The sequence below is a fragment of the Chiroxiphia lanceolata genome, chromosome 1 (genome assembly GCF_009829145.1).
Source record: "Chiroxiphia lanceolata isolate bChiLan1 chromosome 1, bChiLan1.pri, whole genome shotgun sequence".
In the NCBI taxonomy this organism is placed as follows: Eukaryota; Metazoa; Chordata; class Aves; order Passeriformes; family Pipridae; genus Chiroxiphia; species Chiroxiphia lanceolata.
Genome location: NC_045637.1, coordinates 155,341,923 through 155,363,037, shown reverse-complemented (window position 1 = coordinate 155,363,037; position 21,115 = coordinate 155,341,923). Strand labels below are relative to the sequence as shown.

Here is a 21,115-nt window from a genome sequence, read left to right as displayed (position 1 = left end):
GAAAAGAGGCTGGGGGGTCCCTCAGGGGCTGGGGTCCCCCCCCCGGTCCTCCCTGGGGTCTCCCCTTACAGGCTGGGGTCTCCCCTCGGGGGCCTGGGGGTTCCTCAAGTCCGTTCTCAGAGTCTGGGGTACCCCCACCGGGGGGCACAGGGGTCCCTCAGCTCCTTCTCAGGGGTCTGGGGGGTCCCTCAAGTGCCCCCTCAGAGGCCAGGGGGTCCCTCAGCTGCCCTTTCTGAGACTGGGGTCCCCCATCTCCCCCACAAGGGCCAGGGGGTCCCTCAGCCCCCATCAGGGGCCGGGGGGATCCCCAGCTCCCTCTCAGGAGCCAGGTGGTCCCTCATCCCTCCCCTCAGGGACCAGGATCCCTCAGCCCCCCTCAGTTCCCCTCCAGTGACCGGGATCCCGCCTCAAGGACCGGGGGGTTCCTCACCTCTCACCCCTCGTGTCCCCCCCCCCACCTCCCGCACCTTGAGCGTCACATCGCAGAGCTTCCCCTGCCGCCGGATCTCGCCCATGACGCCGTAGCCGCGGCTGGGCAGGTCTCCCACCGAGAAATGCACCAGGTCCTCGGGGTCCAGCTCGGGCTCCGCCGCCGCCGCCGCCTCCAGCATCGTCCCGGCCGCTCCCGCCGAGCTTCGCCCCCGCCGCGCGCTGGCCCCGCCCGGCCGCCGTACCCGCTCCGCTTCCGGGACGGACCGGAAGCCGCCGTTGCCATGGAGGACCGGAAGTGGACGCTGCCATGGCGACACCGGACGCATCCCCGAGCCGGAGCCGGAGCCCGAGCCCGGGCAAGGGGATGACGAAGGAGTCGCCACCTCGCTCCGCAAGGGTTAGTCGGTGCTCCTGGCTCCGGGAGCGCGGTCACACGGGCGGCATCAGCCCCCCAGGCATCGCTCTCCCCCTCACAGCATCCCCCTTCTCCCCCCCCGGAACGGTTTGGGGTGGAAGGGAGCTTAAAGATAATTTTTTCCACCTCGTGCCATGGGCAGGGACACCTGCCACTATCCCAGGTTACTCCGACCTGGCCTGGGACACTTCCAGGGATGGGGCAGCCACAGCTTCCCTTGGAAAGTCCCAACCCTTCCAGACGGATTTTGCACAAATTCCTGCCCAAATCTTCTCACCCGAGGAGTGGAAGGGGAACCTCTCACTTCCAAGGCTTTGGAGAGATCGCTCAATCCATGTTTGGTGCAGCAAGACAGGATCAGTTGGTCCGTGTGTGTCCCGGTGTTGTGTTTTTCCCATGGAATGGGGTCTGTGTTTCCCTGGCAGGAGGAAGATCAGCAGGAGGAGGTTGAGCAGCTGGAAAAACAACAAGGTTCTGCCTCCTCCTTCCAACAGGTAATCCCAGCTGGGCACAGAATTCCAGGCTGGTTTGGGCTGGAAAGGACCTAAAGGATCATCTAATTCCAACCCCCTGCCAGGGGCAGGGACACCTTCCACTAGCCCAGGTTGCTCCAACCTGGCCTTGGACATTCCAGGGATGGGGCAGCCACAGCTTCTCTGGGCAATTCCCAACTCCTGGAGATGGATTTTGCCCAAAGTCCTGCCCACCTGAGCAGTGGGAAGGGGAACTTCTCAATTCCAAAGCCTTGGAGAGATGGCTGAATCCATGTTCAGTGTGGCAAAAGGGATCGGTTTTCCCGGGTCTCCAGGTGTGTTTTTCACATGGAATAGGGTCTGGTTTTCCCTGGCAGGAGGAAGAGAAGCAGAAGAAGGTTCAGGGGCTGGAAGAGCGACGAGGTTCTCCCTCCAAAACAAAGACTAATTCAAGGGTAATCCCAGCTGGGCCCACTTGGAATCCTGGAATGGTTTGGGTTGGAAGGGACCTGAAAGCACATCCACTATCCCAGGTTGCTCCAAGCCCCATCCAACCTGGCCTTGGACACTTCCAGGGGTGGGGCAGCCACAGTTTCTCTGGGCAACCTGTTGCTTCCCATCTCCCGGTGTTTGTAAACACTCCCAGGAATTGTTGCCTTTATCCTCACATCCAGCAACAGGCATTGTTGCAGTGAGGAAAATTTGTTCTCTCTGATTCATAGGAGAATTCTTCCCTGGGATTTTCCCTTCCTCCTTTTCCCTGCTGTACTTCTTTCTTTGAAGAAGTGGTTCCTAACTGCTCCAACATTGGGTTTTGGGTTTTTTTTGGACAGGCTTCTGCAATCTCCAGGAGATCCCAGGCCCAGGAGAAGAAGGAAGAGGAGGAGGAGGAGGAGGAAGAGGAGGAGAACAGCAATTCCTCTCTGTTCTCTACCAGTGACTTTTTCAGGTATCCCCCAGATGTTTTAAATCCAACAAGTCTTGGTTCAGCTCCAACCTCCACATTTCATTTCAGAGCAGGTAAAATGGTGGAGAGATCCCAAAAATCCTCAATATACAAGAAATTAAAAAGATTTTGTCCCAAACTAGAAGTTATCACTAATTATTACATAATTATTGAGCACAGGCTGTCTGGAGGAAATAACTGAGGGGAAAATATGGGATCTGCACCTTCCAGGGATTCCCAGATATTTAGTTCATGTGTCTCAGGTGGGGCTTTAGCAGCTGGATGATCCCTGAGCCCTCCTCAGGTGGGTTTTACTCAGCAGATCCTCCAGCCTGGCTGGATATTTGCTCCAGGAAACTGAAGTTTGGGTGCTTTTTAGGAATTTAAAATATTTAAAAAACAAAAGAAAATCAAACAAAAGAAAACCCCCCTCCTATTCCTGCAAATATTTCCCTTTGCAAGCCTGAGAGGAAGAAAACTTGTGTTATTGAACACTCCTGTGCCTGGTACACAGGAGGAAATCAGGATAATTAAGACCTTCCTCTTTTCTCTTTTCAGTTTTCCAAGCAGGACAAGGCTGGAAAGGATTTCCAGCAGCTCTTTGCCCACAGTTGCTTTTAATAAAGAATAAAAACTGCAGCTGAACCTTTACCAACACTTAATTTGTAAATTTGACTGCTCTGGAGTTCTCCTTTTCCTGACAAATGATATAAATGTCATTTTAGGGAATGCAACATCCTTATTTTCCTGGTTTTTCCCTCTCTGTTCAGACCCATAAAGCCAGTCCAGGCCTTTGTGCGAGTCAAGCCCACGGCTCATTTTGCCCAAGACATGATCAAGTTTGGGGCAGACAACAAGGTAGAGTGAAAGACATTCCCAGTGGGAAGGGTTTGGAGTTTGCTTTCAGCTTTGCCCATGGAGAAGGCAGGATTTTCCCATCCCTTAAGGCCATGGATAACGTTTTGGGGCGTGTTGGTTCCCGTGTTCCTGCCTGACAGTGGTTTTGACTATGGAAAACACACTTCTGGTGGTACAATCACCAGGAAAACCCTCAGAAGGGCTGGGACTGACTGATCCAGGAGGAATTCCCAGTGGGAACCACGGCTTGGCACAGTGTTTCTATCCCCCCTTGTGCAAGTTCCTCCCTTCACCTTCTTGTGCTTAATTCAGAATTTCCCTGAGACACAAAATAATTGAAATTTAAACAGTTGAGCTTAACCACATTTCTTCTTTATTTAGAATAATTACCCCCAGAAATTTGAGAGTATTACCAGGTATTTTTAGGACATCCATAACCATCCAAGGGAGTGAAATAATCCTGGTGCTTGTGCTCCCTTTCCTACTTAATTCCAGGTCCCCAGTCCCTGGAGCTCCTCAGGGCTGTTGAATTGATCTCCCTCTCTTTTTGAGTTGCAGAGCATTGGCATCCACATCGAAAAAGATGCCAGGGGAGGGATTGTGAACAACTCCTCCACTGACTGGTCCTTCAGGATGGATGGGCTCCTCCACAACACCTCCCAGGACAAGGTTTATGAGACTGTGGCCAGGGACTTGGTGGCTGAAGCTTTACGTGGCCACAATGGTGATTTATTGCTGGTTTTGTAATTTTGATAATAAACAGGGGTTTGGTTTGAGGACAGATCCATTGGCTGTTCTGTTTGAGGCTCCCCCCCTGAGTTTATCCTTTTGGTTTGGGGTTTTCCAGGCACCATCATGTGTTATGGGCAAACTGGGGCTGGTAAAACTTACACCATGACTGGAGCAACTGAGTACAAGCACCGAGGGATCATCTCCAGAGCTATCCAGCAGGTACTGGATCTGGGAAAAGGGGCTGGGAGGAATGCCAGGGACACCTCTTGGATCTGCTCTCGCTGATATAAAAGTGTTTTAACACAGTGAATATGTTTTATGTCTTTTTTTTTCCCCTTCATTTCACCTAAGGGATGAGGATTAAAGAAATAAAGCAGCTTGGCTGTCATTCACAGAGGTTTAGTTCTACCTGCTCGTGGAAAATTCTTGCTGCTCCCCAAAGGTCACCAAGCCTTCAAAAGGGGTGTTTTCCAAGCTATCATTTTGTGATATCCTGATCATAAAACCATTAAGGTTGGAAAATACCTCTAAGGCCTTGGCACAGGTTGCCCAGAGAAGCTGTGGCTGCCCCTGGAAGTGTCCAAGGCCAGGTTGGAGCAACCTGGGCTAGTGGAAGGTGTCCCTGCCCATGGCAGGGGGTGGCACTGGGTGATCCTTAAGGTCCTTTCCAGCCTACAGCATTCCAGGATTCTCTGATTCCATAAGATCATTGAATCCAAATCCAAGTCAAGCCCTCAGGCAACCACAGCTCAGATTTAGCTCCACACACCCAAATGTACTTGGAGCTGTTCAGAAATATCTCTATACGCATATCTCTACATATCTTAGATAAATGTATAGCTTATATATAGCTTAATGTATCTATTTCTGTCATATCTATTTTAATCACATCTATTTTAATCTTATATCTGTTTATATCTTACATAAACATCTACATAGAAATATCTTCTCTGGGAAGCCATAAATAGCTAAAAATCCTGTCTGTGAACAGAGACAAACTCTGTGTCATTGTGCAGGTCTTCAAAGCAGTTGAAGAATCCCCCAACCTCTCCATCACTGTCCGAGTTTCCTACCTGGAAGTCTACAACGAGGCCCTGTTTGACCTCCTGGGCCCGGGGCTGGGCCGTGGTTCCAGGAACACCCCCCTGGCTGTCCAGGATTCCCCTCAGGGGGTTTGTGTCAAGGGTCTGTCCATCCGTCCTGTCAGCCACGAGATCGAGGCCCTAAATCTCCTTTCTGAGGCAAGAGAACCCGAATATTCCCTTTATTCTCTGTATTATTTTGTTGGCTGAGGGAGGAGGCGGGAAAGCAGGAGGTGTGTGGCCAGGAGGGTTGGTCAACCAGCACTCTTTGTTCTCTTCATTGTGGGTGGGACATCTTTGCAGCCCTTGTTCTCCCAAGGAAAATGTCCCTGGCACAGGGATTCTGGGAGATGCTCCGAGAAAAGGGTCTTTGGCAGATAGTTTGGGGTGATCATGGTTAGATTTTACAGCAGGACTGTTCACATAATGGATTGAATTTGTGAGGGGAATCTGATTGCTTAGATCAGCATCTTTTCCTTGTGGCTCCTTCAGTTCATGAGGAAAACAGGAATAAATGGTTGGATCTGGAAGCAGGAAGTGTGTTCTCACCCAGAGCCATCTGGTGTCCTTAAAACCTTTCTCTGGCCTTTTTAATGACGGGCCCTTGGTGTCCTGAGCTCTGGAATGTGCCGGAAATCCCTTTTTAAAGAGCAAAGGATGCTGTTGAAGGCTGGGATTGCTGGGGTTGTTCACCTGGAGAAGGGAAAGTTGCTCTTCTGTGGGAAACTGAAAGATCCAGGGAGGTGTTCCCCAACTGTTCCTCAAAAAGCCACAATCCCATGAGCTGAACCTTGAACTTTGTCTCCATTTGCAGGGTGGGACCAACAGAGCAATAGCAGAGCACGCCCTGAATAAGAATTCCTCCAGATCCCACTGCATCTTTACCATTTATATTGAGGTGAGAGCTCCAGAGATGTTTCAAACAGCTTTTTAGGGATTCAAAGAGGAGCTTTGCTGTCTGTTTTTTTTTACTGTATTTCAGTTCAAGTGCAGTTTATATTCTGTTCTCCCTCAGTGTCATTCCAAATTTTACACGAATCTCAAAGGCATTAGATCTAAAATCACCTTGATAGACCTGGCGGGTTCTGAGAGACTGAGCGAGATCCCGGTGAGTGCTGGGAACCCCTCGGATCCCACGTGTGTTGGACCCCTCAGGGCAAGACATGGAGGGGCTGGAGTGTCCAGGGAAGGGAAGGGAGCTGGGAAGAGGCTGGAGCAGCAGAAGCAGCTGAGGGAGCTGGGGGGGCTCAGCTGGAGAAAAGGAGGCTCAGGGGGGACCTTCTGGCTCTGCAACCCCCTGACAGGAGGAGGGAGCTGGGGGGGGTTGGGCTCTGCTCCCAGGGAAACTTCCTCCTGGGAAGGGCTGTCCAGCCCTGGCACAGCTGCCCAGGGCAGGGGTGGAGTCTCCATCCCTGGAGGGATTTCAAAGCCCTGTGGATGTGGCATTTGGGGACATGGGGCAGTGGTGACCTTGGCAGTGCTTGGTTGGTCTTGATCTCAGAGGCCTTTTCCACCCTCAGCAATTCCCTGATTCCACAACATTCTGTATTGATCAGAATTTAAATTGCACCAGCCCTGTGACAAACACACCCTTTGGGAAGGAAATCCAAGTCCTTGTAGACTTGTAATGAAAAATTGAGGTCTCTGCAAGCTTGTTTTCAAACTGGAGAAAGCTCCAGATCGTGAATTTGTTGGGTCTGAATCAGCTCCTGACCCTTGGAGGTTTTTTTCTCTGCTTTTTCCTGCTGTTTGGCCAGAAACATGTTATGGAAACTTCCCCTTTTGATCTCCCTTGCAGTCTGCAGGACAGATCCGGAAAGAGAACTTCTACATCAACAGGTCCCTGACCTTCCTTGAGCAAATCATCCTGGCCCTGGCTGAGCCCTGGAGGGGCCACATTCCCTTCCGGCAGAGCAAACTCACTCACGTCCTCAAGGACTCCCTGGGTAAGGGCTGGGCCTCACAACAGCCCCAAAGGGCTCCTAAAACTGCTGTTTCTGTGAGAATATTAAGTCCTAAGGCCATAATTTATCATGGAATGGTTTGAGTTGGAAGGGACATTAAAGCTCATCCAGTGCCACCCCCTGCCATGGGCAGGGACACCTTCCACTGTCCCAGGTTGCTCCAGCCTGGCCTTGGACACTTCCAGGGATATGGAATCCACAGCTTCTCTGGGAGTCCTGAAAAACACAACCTTTTTAAACTCCTGGAAATCACAGTTTTTATTCCCATGTTTTCATTGCATCGTCACTCCATGGAAACACATCTGACCTTTGTTTTGAAGTCACTCTGTGCCCTTCAGAGGGACAGTCACACTCTGGCTGTGTCCTTTGGGCATCTTCAAACGAAAGTGGCTTTAGGTGGAATACTGGGAAGGAATTCCTGGCTGGGAGGGTGGGGAGGCCCTGGCACAGGTTGCCCAGAGAAGCTGTGGCTGCCCCTGGATCCCTGGAAGTGTCCAAGGCCAGGTTGGAGCAACGTGGGCTGGTGGAAGGTGTCCCTGCCCATGGCAGGGGGTTGGAATGGGATGATCCTTAAGGTCCCTTCCAACCCAACCCATTCTGGAATTTTATGATTCTTCTGTATTTTAAACAGCACATAATATAATGAATTCCAGAAAAGGAAACAACACCTCCCCCCCAAATTATATTCTTTGCTTTATTTTTATTATAATTTTTTCCCAGGGGGAAACTGCAACACTGTCCTGGTGACCAACATCTGTGGGGAAGCTGCTCATGTGGAAGAGACGGTGAGTTGAAGGGATTCCTGCAGGATCCAAGCCTTGTTCCTGCTGCTCCTTGGTTTAAAGAACAGCCTCTGGAGGGTTCTGGCAGGGAAACATCCTGCCTCATTCATCCCAAACGTTGGAAAGCTCATCTTATCTCAGAGGCTCAGAAAACAGGCTCCTGTCAGCTGAGAGCCTGGAGCAGGGCAGCTCACATTTAAGCTCACTGGAGAGTGTTAATTATCATTATTATCCAGCTCTAATGGGTTTCCATGGGACATCACATAATGGGCTCACTGGAATTGCACCAGTTCACAGCAGAGCTGGATCAGGAATCAGGAGGAACCTCCCAGCAGGTTGGTTTTTGACCTGTGAAACGATATAATCAGGGAAAATCTCCCTTTGTGAGCTGGATGAGCTTAACCACACCTGTAACACACAGGAGGGAATCCCTTGGAGCAGTGACATAGATTTTAAATGGATTAAAACTAAACAGTTAAATAGATTTTATATTTCCATGTCCTTGGATCTGACATGGAGCAGTTAAATAGATTTTTTATGTTTCTGTGTCCTTGTATCTGAGTTAATTAAGCAGTAACAGGTTTGGAAAATGATCTCCCTGCCAGTATCTCTTTCAGTTCCTTAAAATCCTTGTTTTCCAGTTGTCTTCCCTTCGCTTTGCCACCAGGATGAGGTGGATCACAGCAGAGCCAGTTCCCAACGTGACATTTGAGCAGGAGGTACGGAAAGAACCGGAATGGAGGAAGGAATTTTTACTCAAATTCATTAATATTTAGGATAATAACTTTAAAAACCAGAGCAAAATTAGATAGTACCATAAGTTATCCCTTCTCAGCCAAGCTGACATTGCTAATTTTAGGTGGATGATAAAATGGATTAATATTAAAGTTTTTAATAGGTATCCACTTAGCTAAGAAGGAACAGCCAGGCAGTGACATGTGGAAATTTTTTCAACTGCATGTGAATCTCTGTTTTTTTCTAATGAGATTCACCTCTCAACAGAGATATTTTATTGTGAATTACTCCCCTGATATGTGGGGAAATCACCCCAGTCCTACCTGCAGCTTTACACGGCGTTATCCCCATTCCTGCTGGTGAAGTAACATCTTTTCCACAACTGGGAAAACTTGGTTAAACCAGGAAATAATTTAAAGAATTATTTAAAGAATAATTTAAGGACAAGGATCACAGGATTTTAGGTGTCCTGAGGGTACTTCCACAGCTGGAGGAGTGGAAAAAACCAAACCAGAGGAGCTGAAATTGGAGTGTTTAAGGAACCTTTGTGCTTTGATGCTCCACAGGTCCCTTCAAAACAGTGTCCAGTTCTCCCTGAATCCCGAGATCTGGGTACTCACACCTTTCTGGAAACACATTTTAAAGAGTGAATCCTTGAAGATATTCCAGGTTCTGGAGCCATTCAGTCCAATCCAGCCCAGGAGGCTCCCTCCTCTGTCCCAGTGGGGTCAGAGCTGCTCAGTTCTGCTTGGCTTCCCAGATAATATCCCAGAATCTGGAACTTGCTGATCCCTACAATGCCAGATCAGGAAATCATCACATTAAAAAGCAGGTGGCCCTTCTTTTGATGGCCTAGGGAGACTCTGCAGGACAGAAACTGTCCTGTTGGGAGCTAATCAAAGGCAAAATGTGTTCCAGACCCACCAATTCCCTCTGCAAACTCTGAGGGAGCTGCTATCCAGCTGGGATATTCTCCAGCAGCCAGTTCTGTGCTGCTTTTAGGTTTTTTTTCCCCTCCAATATAATTTAATGATTTGCTCACCCTTTTTTTCCCCTGTTAGGTGCCAGTGAAGGCTCTGGAGGAGGAGATTGCTCTCCTGAAGCAGGAACTGGCCATGAAGGGCATGTTTGTAAGGATCAGTTAACTCAGTGTCCAGTGGGATTGGGTTCTTCCTTCTGCTTCCAACACCATCTTTTGGGGTTTAGGGGAAGCTCTGAAGATCCCACACAGGGAGGTTTTGTTGTAACTTCAATCCTGAGCCGCCGGAGATTTTTTTTTTTAAGGCTCTTGAAGCCCTTCTGTTTCTGGTTGGAATGGGAAGGGGAAGGTTTGCTTCCCAAATCCCATCTCCTGCCAAGTCAGGTGATGAGAATCCCAATCAGAAATGGGCACAGGAATGTCAGGTGTTTGCCAGACTGGTGGAATTCTGGAGTTCCAGACTGGTTTTGGTTGGAAGGGACCTTAAAGATCATCCAGTGCCATCCCCTGCCCTGGGCAGGGACACTTCCCACAATCCCAGGTTGCTCCAAGCTCCATCCAACCTGGCCTGGAACAGTTCCAGCTTCTCAGGACAACCTGTGCCACCCTCCCAGAGAAGAATTCCTTCCTTAAATCCAGTGTGAATCTCCCCCCTTTTAGTTTCAAACCCTCCCCCCTTGTCCCACCCCAGCAGGCCCTGCTAAAAGCTTTGTCCCCATCATTCTCCTCTCCCTCCCACCTGTTTGTAACTCCCTGATCCTCAGTTTTCCACATTTTTCCCTTAGGAAAATCATTTGGTGACTTACAGCCCCCTGACTGGTGCCCAGAGAGCAGCAATTAAATCCCAAGTCCACAAATACCTCAGAGGAGCCATCGAGGAGATCGATGTAAGTGGCTTTTTGGTGACAAAGGATTGAAATATTGATTCCATCCCATTTTCCTCCAGGAAGACACAATGAAAGTGTCTTCTGAAGAGGCTTTTTTTTCCACCCCAAAGCACTACAGAACTGTAATTTAACTTCTTTTTTGCACGTTAGGGACTGTCTCCATGTTTTGGAAGATTGAGGACAATTTTCCTCAGTCCTAAACCCCTTTAAATTGGTTTATTTGGAACTTCTTTAAAGAATGAGTACCAACATTGTTGGATTTATGCCTCTCTTCCTCAGATAGTGAACATCAGGCAAATCCAGGAGGTGTTTAAACAGTTCAAAGTGATTATAAGGTAAGATCATGGAATTCTAGGATGGTTTGGGATGGAAGGACCTTAAAGTTCATCCAGTTCCACCCCTGCCATGGGCAGGGACACCTTCCACAGGTTGCTCCAAGCCCCTTCCAGCCTGGATTAAAGGTTAAAATAAGGTGATGGGAATGAGCAGAGTTAGTGTGATTTCATCTGGATCACAGTTATGGAAAGTATAAAAATACCCATCAAAAAGCTTCAATATCCAGGAGACCTGAAGGGAAGTCATGGAAAAAGAGAGGAAGAGAGTGGATAAAGATTGTGATGGTTGTGGGAAGCATGGAGGGGGAAGGTGGGGTGTTTGGGGATGAGACCAAGGGGAAAAGGGGGTTTTCTTTGGAAATCTGATGCTGGCAGGATCACAGGTTTTCCCATGTGGAATATGATGCTTCAGGAGCTGTTTTCTCCCCCAGTCAAAAGGAGAAAGACATAGAGGCCAAGTTATGGAGCAAATACCTGCTGGGAGACAGGGGGGAGTCCGAGCCTGACTTTGGGTCTGAGGTTGGTGAGGAGGTGGAAGATGAGGAGAAAGAGGACAAGAAGAAGGATAAGGTAATGCCTGGCCCAGAATCCACCTCAGAACTGGCTACTGTGCTGCCAAAATGGGATTTGCCTCAAGTTCAGCTTTTCCCTGTCGAAATCAAACTGAGAAATGATCGTGGGAGGGGTTGGGCAAAAAATGTGTGCAGAGCAGAGATGCACCAGTTAATGAAGAGGAATTCCTGTCAGCAGAGGGTAGGCCCATTATCTGACCTTAATAATCTATTAAATGGGAATTAGAATCCCAGAATGGTTTGGGTTGGAAGGGATCCTAAGGATCATCCAGTTCCAACCCTTGCTGTGGACAGGGACACCTTCCACTAGCCCAGGTTGCTCCCAGCCCCCTCCAACCTGGCCTTGGACACTTCCAGGGATCCAGGGGCAGCCACAGCTTCTCTGGACAACCTGTGCCAGGGCCTCCCCACCCTCACAGCCAGGAATTCCTTCCCAGTCTAAACATTCCCCCTGATCCTATAAAATATAAACTAAGAGGTGCCCTGTCTGCATCTCACTTGTAAAAGGTGAGGTCAGATCACCTGGCTCTGCTGAGATCCCTCTTTTAATCCTTATAATTTCTGGAGCCAAGGCTATGTATCATCCCTAGTCCATAAATCCTGCTGTGGACTCCAACATAGAGGTTTGAATTTCCAGGTCGGGTTGGACAATGGGATGAGAGAGCTGCAGGGGAAGGGCTGCTCAGCTCCCATGGTGCAGACAGATGGTTTCTTCCTTTCTGTTTCCAGGCAGGTGTGGGTGATTTGGATGCTGGTTTGGTGCAGGAAGTGGAAAAGCTGCAGAAAGAGGCTTTGGAGACTGGAACTTCCTCTTCCTCACCCGTTCCTGGGGAGAAGAAGGAAGACAAGAAGAGCGAGGAGCAGATCAAGTGAGTTAAGCACCAGGCAGTTCTTCCTTTTCTCTGATAATCATGGAGTCATGGAATTGTCAAGGCTGGAAAAGCCCTCTGAGGTCATCAAATCCAACTGCTCCCCCAGCACTGCCGAGGCCACCACTGCCCTTGTCCCCAAGTGCCACATCCACAGGGCTTTGAAATCCCTCCAAGGATGGGGACTCCACCCCTGCCCTGGGCAGCTGTGCCAGGGCTGGGCAGCCCTTCCTAGGAGGAATTTTCCCAATATCCAGCCTGACCCTCCCCTGACACAGCCTGAGGCCGTTCCCTCTCCTCCTGTCCCTTGTTCCCTGGGAGCAGAGCCCGACCCCCCCCGGCTCCCCCCTCCTGTCAGGGGGTTGCAGAGCCAGAAGGTCCCCCCTGAGCCTCCTTTGCTCCAGGATGAGCCCCCCCAACTCCCTCAGCTGCTCCTGCTGCTTCAGCCCCTTTCCCAGCTCCCTTCCCTTCCCTGCACACGCTCCAACCCCTCAGTGTCTTGTCCTGAGGGCCCAGAACTGTCCCAGGATTGGAGGTGGTGCCACACCAGAGCTGACACAAACCAGGGGCCATTGGCCTCTTGCTCCCCTGGGCACACCTGGGCTCATGTCCAGCTTCTGTCACCAGCACCTCCAGGTCCTTCTCCAGCTTTCCAGCTGCTCTTCCCTGCTCCTGGAGCATTCCAGGGTTGTTGAGACCCAAGGGCAGGACCTGGCACTTGGCAGTGCCCAGCTCTGGTCAGGCAGGGATGGGCAGCCCATGGATGAGGCAGGGAGGGAGCTGGCAGAGGAGTAGGGAAGGAAAAGAGATTTTGGGAGGGAAGGGGGAGCCAGTGAGTCCTGAGCAGAGAAAGATCCTTCAGTTTACAGAAGTAAATCCCTGCTTGGCTCCTTCCCGACATTTACCCAAAGCCCTTGTGTCAGGGATACAGCAGCTCTGGCTCCAGTTCCCTCTGATGAAGAAATTAATTAACCTGGTTCATCTTTTCCACCCTGGCAGGAAGGAAAAACTTGTGAGCCCTTCCCTTGAAAGGGATCTGGATGGTTCTGCACCACCAGAAACTCAGGAAGAAAGTCCCACCAAGGATGTGGATGAGGAAGAGGGAGCAAGTGAGCAGGATAGAGCAGATAGTGAGCCAGAGCTCTCCTCAGGGAAGGAGTCCCAGCAGCCCAGGTAACCCTGGAGGGGAGTAGATTCCCCTTCCCAGGTGGTGGTTTCCACTGGAGTGACAGGACCGTGTTCCCTGAGCACAACTCCAGAGCAAACAGCAGGGATTGGGGGATCTTCAGTGCTTGGATGTAGAAATACAGGACAGGAATGGTTTTGGGAACACCCTGAGCACCCAGTTATGTTGGTGGTGGTTGTCACCTCCGTGTGCTTTGAGCTCTGTCCTGGTCAGTTGGACTTTTAATTGGGAAGTCTCTGAAAATTACAGCATTCCTTCCCCTTTGGTTAACAGGAAAAGTGCAGAGACACCTCATATCCAGCCACAACCCCCCCCCCCCAAGAGTCATGGAAATGGGTCCTTACAACTGGAGAATCATGGAATGGTTTGGGTTCCAAGGGATCTTAAGGATCACCCAGTCCCACCCCCTGCCATGGGCAAGGACACCTTCCACTAGCCCAGGTTGCTCCAAGCCCCATCCAATGTGGCCTGGGACACTTCCAGGGATCCAGGGGCAGCCACAGCTTCCCTGGGAAACCTGTGCCAGAGCCTCCCCCCCCTCCCAGCCAGGAATTCCTGCCCAATATCCCATCTAACCCTGCCCTCTGGCACTGGGAAGCCATTCCCTGTGTCCTGTCCCCCCATCCCTTGTCCCCAGTCCCTCTCCAGCTCTCCTGGAGCCCCTTCAGGTCCTGCAAGGGGCTCTCAGCTCTCCCTGGAGCCTTCTCTTCTCCAGGGGAACCCCCCCAGCTCTCCCAGCCTGGCTCCAGAGCAGAGGGGCTCCAGCCCTGGCAGCAGCTCCGGGGCCTCCTCTGGACTCTCTCCAGCAGCTCCACGTCCTCCTGCTGCTGTTCCCAGGGCTGGAGCAGCTCTGCAGGGGGGTCTCAGCTGAGGGGGCAGAGGGGCAGAATCCCCCCCTTCCCCTACTGCCCCTCTGTGGGATCAGCCCAGGCTGTGGGTTCTGGACATCGGTGTCCCAGGGAAACTGTCCCAGGAGAATTCACTCCTGGAGCACCTCAGCACATTTCCGTGTTCCTCCGTGCCCTCCACACGTATCCAGTGTTCCTCTGAGATCCCTGAAATCCTGTAGCTGGCAGGACAAGCTGCTGCAGCTGCACAAGGCACATCCCACAGCAATTCCAGCAGCTCGGAGCTGGCTGGCGGAGCTGGAGCTGTGGCAGTTTGCCCAGTGGCTGTTGTTTACAGCCCTTGGCCAGGATTTTGGCACGGGAACAGCGTCTCACAGTCCTTGAGGAGCTGGAAAATGCCCTTAAGAGGTCAGTCACGGGATGGCAGGAGTTGGAGCTTGGATTTGACCAGGCTGGACTGAGGAATGTGGGGACTCCTGGGTTCCTGGGTTGGAATGAGATGATCCTTAAGGTCCCTTCCAACCCAAACCATTCTGGAATTCTATGATTCTGCCTTCTGCTCCCAGATCCATCCTGCTCTCCAAAGAGCCTCATGTAGCACAGAGCAGCACCCATGGAGGGTGATGTTTTCCCTCCTCCTGCCCAGAGTGGTTCCTGTTGGAATGAGAGCTGGTGTTCGTGGGGGCATCTTGGCATCAAAGCCAAAGTCGGGAATGACACATCCCACTTGGAATTCAGACTTTCTAAGCAGGCAGGACTTCAAAGCCACGGCAGCAGCACTGTGGGGTTGGCAAAGCAGGGAGCTCCAGGGTTTGGTTGGCAGAGGTGGCTGATCCACACTGGGAATCCAGCCGGGAAAGAGCAAAGGCATTTGTTTAACAATAGGGAGGAACAATAGTCATTATTTTTGTGGAAACTCAATCCACTAGAGGCCTGCTTTCCAGGGAATACTCAATTCTGAGGCATCTCCTGAGGAATATGGTGTCTGTGTAAATAACTTTGTTCTGGGAGTATCCTGGGGGACAGTGGGTTTGGAGGTTGGCACAGGAATGATACCAGGGCGCAGCCAGAACAGAGAGATCCTCAGAGAAGATCCCATCAAACCATTCCCAAGGATGGTGAGGCACCTTAAATCCTGGAATCAGGTTTGGGTTCCACAGGTACAGGACAGACATGGAGGGGCTGGAGCGTGTCCAGGGAAGGGAAGGGAGCTGGGAAGGGGCTGGAGCAGCAGGAGCAGCTGAGGGAGCTGGGGGGGCTCATCCTGGAGCAAAGGAGGCTCAGGGGGGACCTTCTGGCTCTGCAACCCCCTGACAGGAGGGGGGAGAAGGGGGGGGTCGGGCTCTGCTGCCAGGGAACAAGGGACAGGAGGAGAGGGAACGGCCTCAGGCTGTGCCAGGGGAGGGTCAGGCTGGATATTGGGAAAATTTCTTCGTGGAAACAGTTGGAAAACATTGGAAGAGGCTGCCCAGGGCAGGGGTGGAGTCCCCATCCCTAGAGGGACTTAACAGCCCTGTGGATGTGGCACTTGGGGACATGGGCAGTGGTGACCTTGGCAATGCTGGGGTAGCAGTTGGACTTGGTGATCTTGGAGGGCTTTTCCAACCTCAACAATTCCATGATTCCACAGTTCTGTGCCACAGAGCAGAACAAACTGACCTCCCCATGTCTCTGTCTGGTTTCAGCCTCCCCCCGTCCAAGGCAGAGGCATTTGAGCTGTTTAAGCAGGAGGCTGGACGTGAGATCAGCCGGATCTTCAAGGAGAACAAGAGCATCCTCCTCGCCAGGAAGAGGAGCAGCAATTCCCTGGCCCGGAGGCTCAACGACATCAAGCGGGAGATGGAGGGAGTCAGGGAGACTCTGGAGGGGAAGAAGCAGAAGCGGTGGCAGGAGGGTGAGTCCCTGTGGCCAACAAGGATGTGGCAGAGGAATGGAGCTCTTGGCTTCAAGGAATTGTGGGTGGTGAGACCACTAACCCACCACTGCTGGTTGCCAGGGCAGTGGGACAGGCCAGGGTGTCACCTGAGTCCTCCAGCTGAGTCCTCCACACTTCACCTCACTGAGCTGAGCTGCTCAGGCTTTACACCTGAGGGCGGGGTGAGATGGAATATTGGGAAGGAATTCCTGGCTGGGAGGGTGGGGAGGCCCTGGCACAGGTTGCCCAGAGAAGCTGTGGCTGCCCCTGGATCCCTGGAAGTGTCCAAGGCCAGGCTGGACAGGGCTTGGAGCAACCTGGGCTGGTGGAAGGTGTCCCTGCCCATGGCAGGGGGTGGCACTGGGTGATCCTTAAGATCCCTTCCATTCCAAACCATTCCATGATTCTCAGTAGCACTGGTTTAACTGTCCCAAAGCACTGATGAGGATTTAGCCTTTAAATCCTTTCCCACGGCTTCCCTGAGATTTTTTCCATGGGATCCAAGTGAAGCCCTCCTCCAGGCCATCCCCCCTGCAGAGCCCTGTCCCTCCCCTCCCCTTCCCCCTTCACCAGGGACATTCCTCTCCCTTTCCCCCCTCCAGGAGAATATGCCGACGAGCAGGGCCGGGTCATCATCGATGAGAAGGAGTTTTCCCTCATCCTGAAGCTGAAGGAGCTGAAGGAAGAGCACAGGGCTGGTTATGCTGAGCTGCAGGACCTCAAGGCAGAGATCCAGCACTGCCAACAGCTGGTGGATAAGTGCCGGAAGAGGCTCGTCTCAGGTATGGATCCACAGGGCCCAGCAGCCTCTGGAGAAATCCAGGCTGGAGCATTCACAAGCATCATGGAATCTCAGAATGCTTTGGGTTGGAAGGGACCTTAAGGATCATCCCATTCCATCCCCTGCCATGGGCAGGGACACCTTCCACTGGCCCAGGTAGCTTCAATCTGGCCTTGGACACTTCCAGAGGTGGGGCAGTCACAGCTTCTCTGGGAAATCTATTCCAGTCCCTCCCCACCCTCACAGCCAGGAATTCCTTCCCAATATCCCATCTAATCCTGCCCTCTGGCAGTGGGAAGCCATTCCCCCTTGTCCTGGCACTCCAGGCAGTTCCCATCCTCTGTTGTCCTTTTCCCTGTTCCCTTCCAGACCAGATTTTTTTGCTTATTAAGTGACTTTTCTCTTTGACCTGACACTGAATTCCTGCAGATTCTCCCTCCCAAATAATGACACTCTGCTCCTTGGTCACACCAGTAGGTGCAACACTGGGAAAAACCTTTCCACAAGGAATTTAACAACAGTGCTCCCACTGCTGCCCCTGGACCTCATCCTGAGTCCCAAACATTTGGATGTTGTGCACATGGCAACACTTGATTTCCACAAACATACCAGGGCACAGCTTGGATCCCTCAGAGCATCCCACGGTGGAGGAAATGCCAGGGACTGTTCCAGGGATATTCAGGGCCAAATCCTGACTTAGCCACTGGTTCCCGTTGGATCCGGGTTTGGCACTTTTGGGTGTTCCAGATGTTTGTTCGAGTATCCAAGACTCTCCCTCTCAGGAGTGCAGTGCCTGGGAAATGCCCAGGATTAATGAGGACAGAATTCCCACCTGCTGTCTGTTGTCACAGGCTATTATGGGATGGCAGGCAGCTCTGCTCCAGCGTGTGGGATTGAAACCCGAGCCCCAGACGTGCTGGCCATTCCAAAGGAATGATCCCGATCCACGGGCTGCAGGAACGGTGCCATCTCGTGGCCAGGGAATGTCCCCAGGAGCAGCCACCACCTCCAGCACCCTTAAATCAACTTTTCCAAGAGTTTAAACTCAAGATCTTGGAATTCTGAGCTCCCCTCTGAGGGTTTAAGAGCACCGAGATCCCACCTGATCCATAGGCAGGGAGAACCATTCCCCTGTTGTCCCTTGGGTCATTCCAGGCTGTTAATGCCCCCTCTTTGCTTTGCAGAATTTGAGATCTGGTACAACGAGTCCTTCTGTATCCCTGAGGATGTGCTGGAAGCTCTGAGGCCCGGTGGGAGCATCAGGCCTGGAATGATTCCCTTGAACAGGGTCATGTGCCTGGTGAGCTGTGTCTGCTTATCCTCCTTGGTGGGGAGGGAACAAGGGAGGAGGAGGAGGAAGAGGAGGACCTGGTGCTCTGTGAGCAGAGAGGAACTGTCTGAAGCCACATCCATTTAGAGCCTAAAACAGGACAGTGACTGAGGGACCTGGGAATGTGTGGAATATCAGGCATCGGGCACAGTGCCTGGAGGTGGAGGGTGCTTGGGAGCCTGGTTTCCAGCCTGGTTTCCAGCCTGGTTTCCAGCCTGAGGGATCCAATGTTTGCAGCCAAACTATTGTGTTTCCTTTTGTGGCAACTGAGACTTGGCGAGTTCTCTGCCAGGAACCACCACTTTGGGTGCCGGGGGCTTTTCTGCTCCTGAAAAGGCACATTCCTGGAAAATTCTCATCTCCCAAAACTCCTGCATCCCCCCAGCGTGGGCAGCAGAGAAGGGGGGGATTCTGCCCCTCTGCCCCCTCAGCTGAGACCCCCCTGCAGAGCTGCTCCAGCCTTGGGAACAGCAGCAGGAGGACGTGGAGCTGCTGGAGAGAGTCCAGAGGAGGCCCCGGAGCTGCTGCCAGGGCTGGAGCCCCTCTGCTCTGGAGCCAGGCTGGGAGAGCTGGGGGGGTTCCCCTGGAGAAGAGAAGGCTCCAGGGAGAGCTGAGAGCCCCTTGCAGGGCCTGAAGGGGCTCCAGGAGAGCTGGAGAGGGACTGGGGACAAGGGATGGAGGGACAGGACACAGGGAATGGCTTCCCACTGCCAGAGGGCAGGGATAGATGGGATATTGGGCAGGAATTCCTGGTAGGGAGGGTGGGGAGGCCCTGGTACAGGTTTCCCAGGGAAGCTGTGGCTGCCCCAGCCCTGGAAGTGCCAAATCCAGCATGAAAACATTAAATAGAAGCTGATGTCTTTAAAATGGTCCTTCATGTGTGCTCACACCTTCCCCATTTTCCCTGGAGAAGCCCAGGATGGACATCAGCTGGGAGCTGGACCATGCTGAGCTTGGCCATCCAGGACCCTGTGGAATTATCCTGCATGGAAGGGGGACTGTCCTGTGGGAAGTTCTTGGCAGAGCATGGCTGAGGGAAGTTTCTTTGGGAAAGCCCCAACCCTTCTCCCAAAGTCCTGCCCAAATGTGCCCATCTAAGGTGAAGGAATGGGAACCTCTCACTTCCAAGGCTTTGGAGATGTGGCTGAATTGACTGGGACCACTTGATTCGTGTCTCCAGGTGTGTTTTTCACATGGAATGGGGTCTGGTTTTCCCTGCAGGACGAAGATGAGCAGGACAGGTTTGAGCGGATGCAGGAGACCTGCCTGCCAGGCTGCCCGGGATCCACCCCCTTCTACAGGGCCAAGATGCAGATGGAGCAACAGGTGAGCCCAGCTGGGGCAGGGACCATCCCGGGCTGGGCTGGACTGGGAGGGACCTTGAGGACCATCCCTTTCCACCCCCTGCCTTGGGCAGGGACACCTTCCACTAGCCCAGGTTGCTCCAAGCCCCGTCCAACCTGGAATGGAACCCCCAGAGAGAGCTGGGAGGGTTCCCCTGGAGAAGAGAAGGCTCCAGGGAGAGCCGAGAGCCCCTTCCAGGGACTAAAGGGACTCCAGGAGAGCTGGAGAGGGACTGGGGACAAGGGATGGAGGGATGGGACAAGGGGGAATGGCTTCCCACTGTCAGAGGGCAGGGATAGATGGGATACTGGGAAGGAATTCCTGGCTGTGAGGGTGGGGAGGCCCTGGCACAGGTTGCCCAGAGAAGCTGTGGCTGCCCCTGGATCCCTGGAAGTGTCCAAGGCCAGATTGGAGCAATCTGGGCTAGTGGAAGGTGTCCCTGCCCATGGCAGGGGGTTGGAATGAGACGATCCTTAAGGTCCCTTCCCACCCAAACTGTTCTGGATTCCATGAAAACATTTTGAACCCAGCTTTTCAGTGCTCAGGAGAATTTCCCAGGATTTCTTGTGCCCTCCTTGGAGCCTGCTGGGATCTACCACCGGCAGAGCAACGCTGGTGTGACGGGGATTTTTCCAGCTTTTCCCAGCACCACCTGGAAATGCTGGGAAGGGGTTTGGTTTTATTTTTCAGGTAAAAAGCTTTTACAGGTGAGAACTGGGCTCTGAAAACCAAGCTGATCCCTTTGTGTTCCCTGTTCCCAGCAAACCTTTGACAGGACCACGTTGGCCCTGCAGAAAATGCGCAGGAGACCCGGGATCGTCAGGGCTGCCGGGAAGAACAAACCCCCCTCCTTTCTGCACATCGTGTAGCAGCCTGGGCTCAGCCTGGATCCCAGCATTCCCTAAGGAATGCCAGCTCACAAAAGTGCCTCGTGCTTGTGTCCACCATCGATTTGTAAAAATAAACACTGGGAAAATCAAAGCATCCAACCTTTGTGCAGGTTGGGACGGTCACTGGGAATCGATCCCGCTGTTTGCACGGGACACGAGCCAGGGAGTTCAAACACCCCTGGTTTTCCTGAGCCTCTGGACAACCCAGGCTGCTCCCACCTCCCTCTTTCCTGGTGCTGGAGCCACTGGTCTCCTGGGCTTGTTGCTGTTGGAGCAACAAGTCTTTGCTGGTTGGATCCGCCTGGAGAAGGGAATCAAACAACAGAGGTTAATTTATGGGTAATCATGGAATGGTTTTGATTGGAAAAGCCCTCCAAGATCGAGTCCAACTGTTCCCCCAGCACTGCCAAGGCCACCACTGACCATGTCCACTGTGCCACATCCACAGGGCTTTGAAATCTCTCCAGGGATGGGGACTCCACCCCTGCCCTGGGCAGCTGTGCCAGGGCTGGACAGCCCTTCCCAGAAAAGAATTTTCCCTAAAATCCAACCTAAACCTCCCTTTGAGGCCGTTCCCTCTCCTCCTGTCCCTTGTTCCCTGGGAGCAGAGCCCGACCCCCCCCAGCTCCACCCTCCTTCCAGGGAATTGTGGGAGCCAGAAGGTCCCCCCAGAGCCTCCTTTTCTCCAGGCTGAGCCCTCCCAGCTCCCTCAAAATTATTTGGGAAGCTGGAATTATGATGCTGAAATCCCCAAAGTGCT

The 21,115-nt window shown here is 52.4% G+C and overlaps 1 protein-coding gene across 1 annotated transcript; it reads left to right on the top strand.

The window, feature by feature from the left end:
* The first annotated feature begins 539 nt into the window (after positions 1-539).
* On the top strand, positions 540-20,449 carry KIF9 (kinesin family member 9). Its single transcript, XM_032686615.1, is given in 26 exon segments — positions 540-628; positions 630-676; positions 679-717; positions 720-829; positions 1,698-1,775; positions 2,154-2,269; positions 3,037-3,124; positions 3,683-3,848; positions 3,972-4,075; positions 4,873-5,097; positions 5,753-5,836; positions 5,954-6,046; positions 6,737-6,884; positions 7,623-7,687; positions 8,326-8,403; positions 9,481-9,549; positions 10,184-10,285; positions 10,565-10,620; positions 11,052-11,190; positions 11,922-12,061; positions 13,061-13,234; positions 15,781-15,989; positions 16,613-16,792; positions 17,976-18,091; positions 19,343-19,447; positions 20,227-20,449. Coding segments are annotated over 26 exon segments (2,913 nt in total). The 5' UTR covers positions 540-554; the 3' UTR covers positions 20,335-20,449.
* Positions 20,450-21,115: the final 666 nt, after the last annotated feature.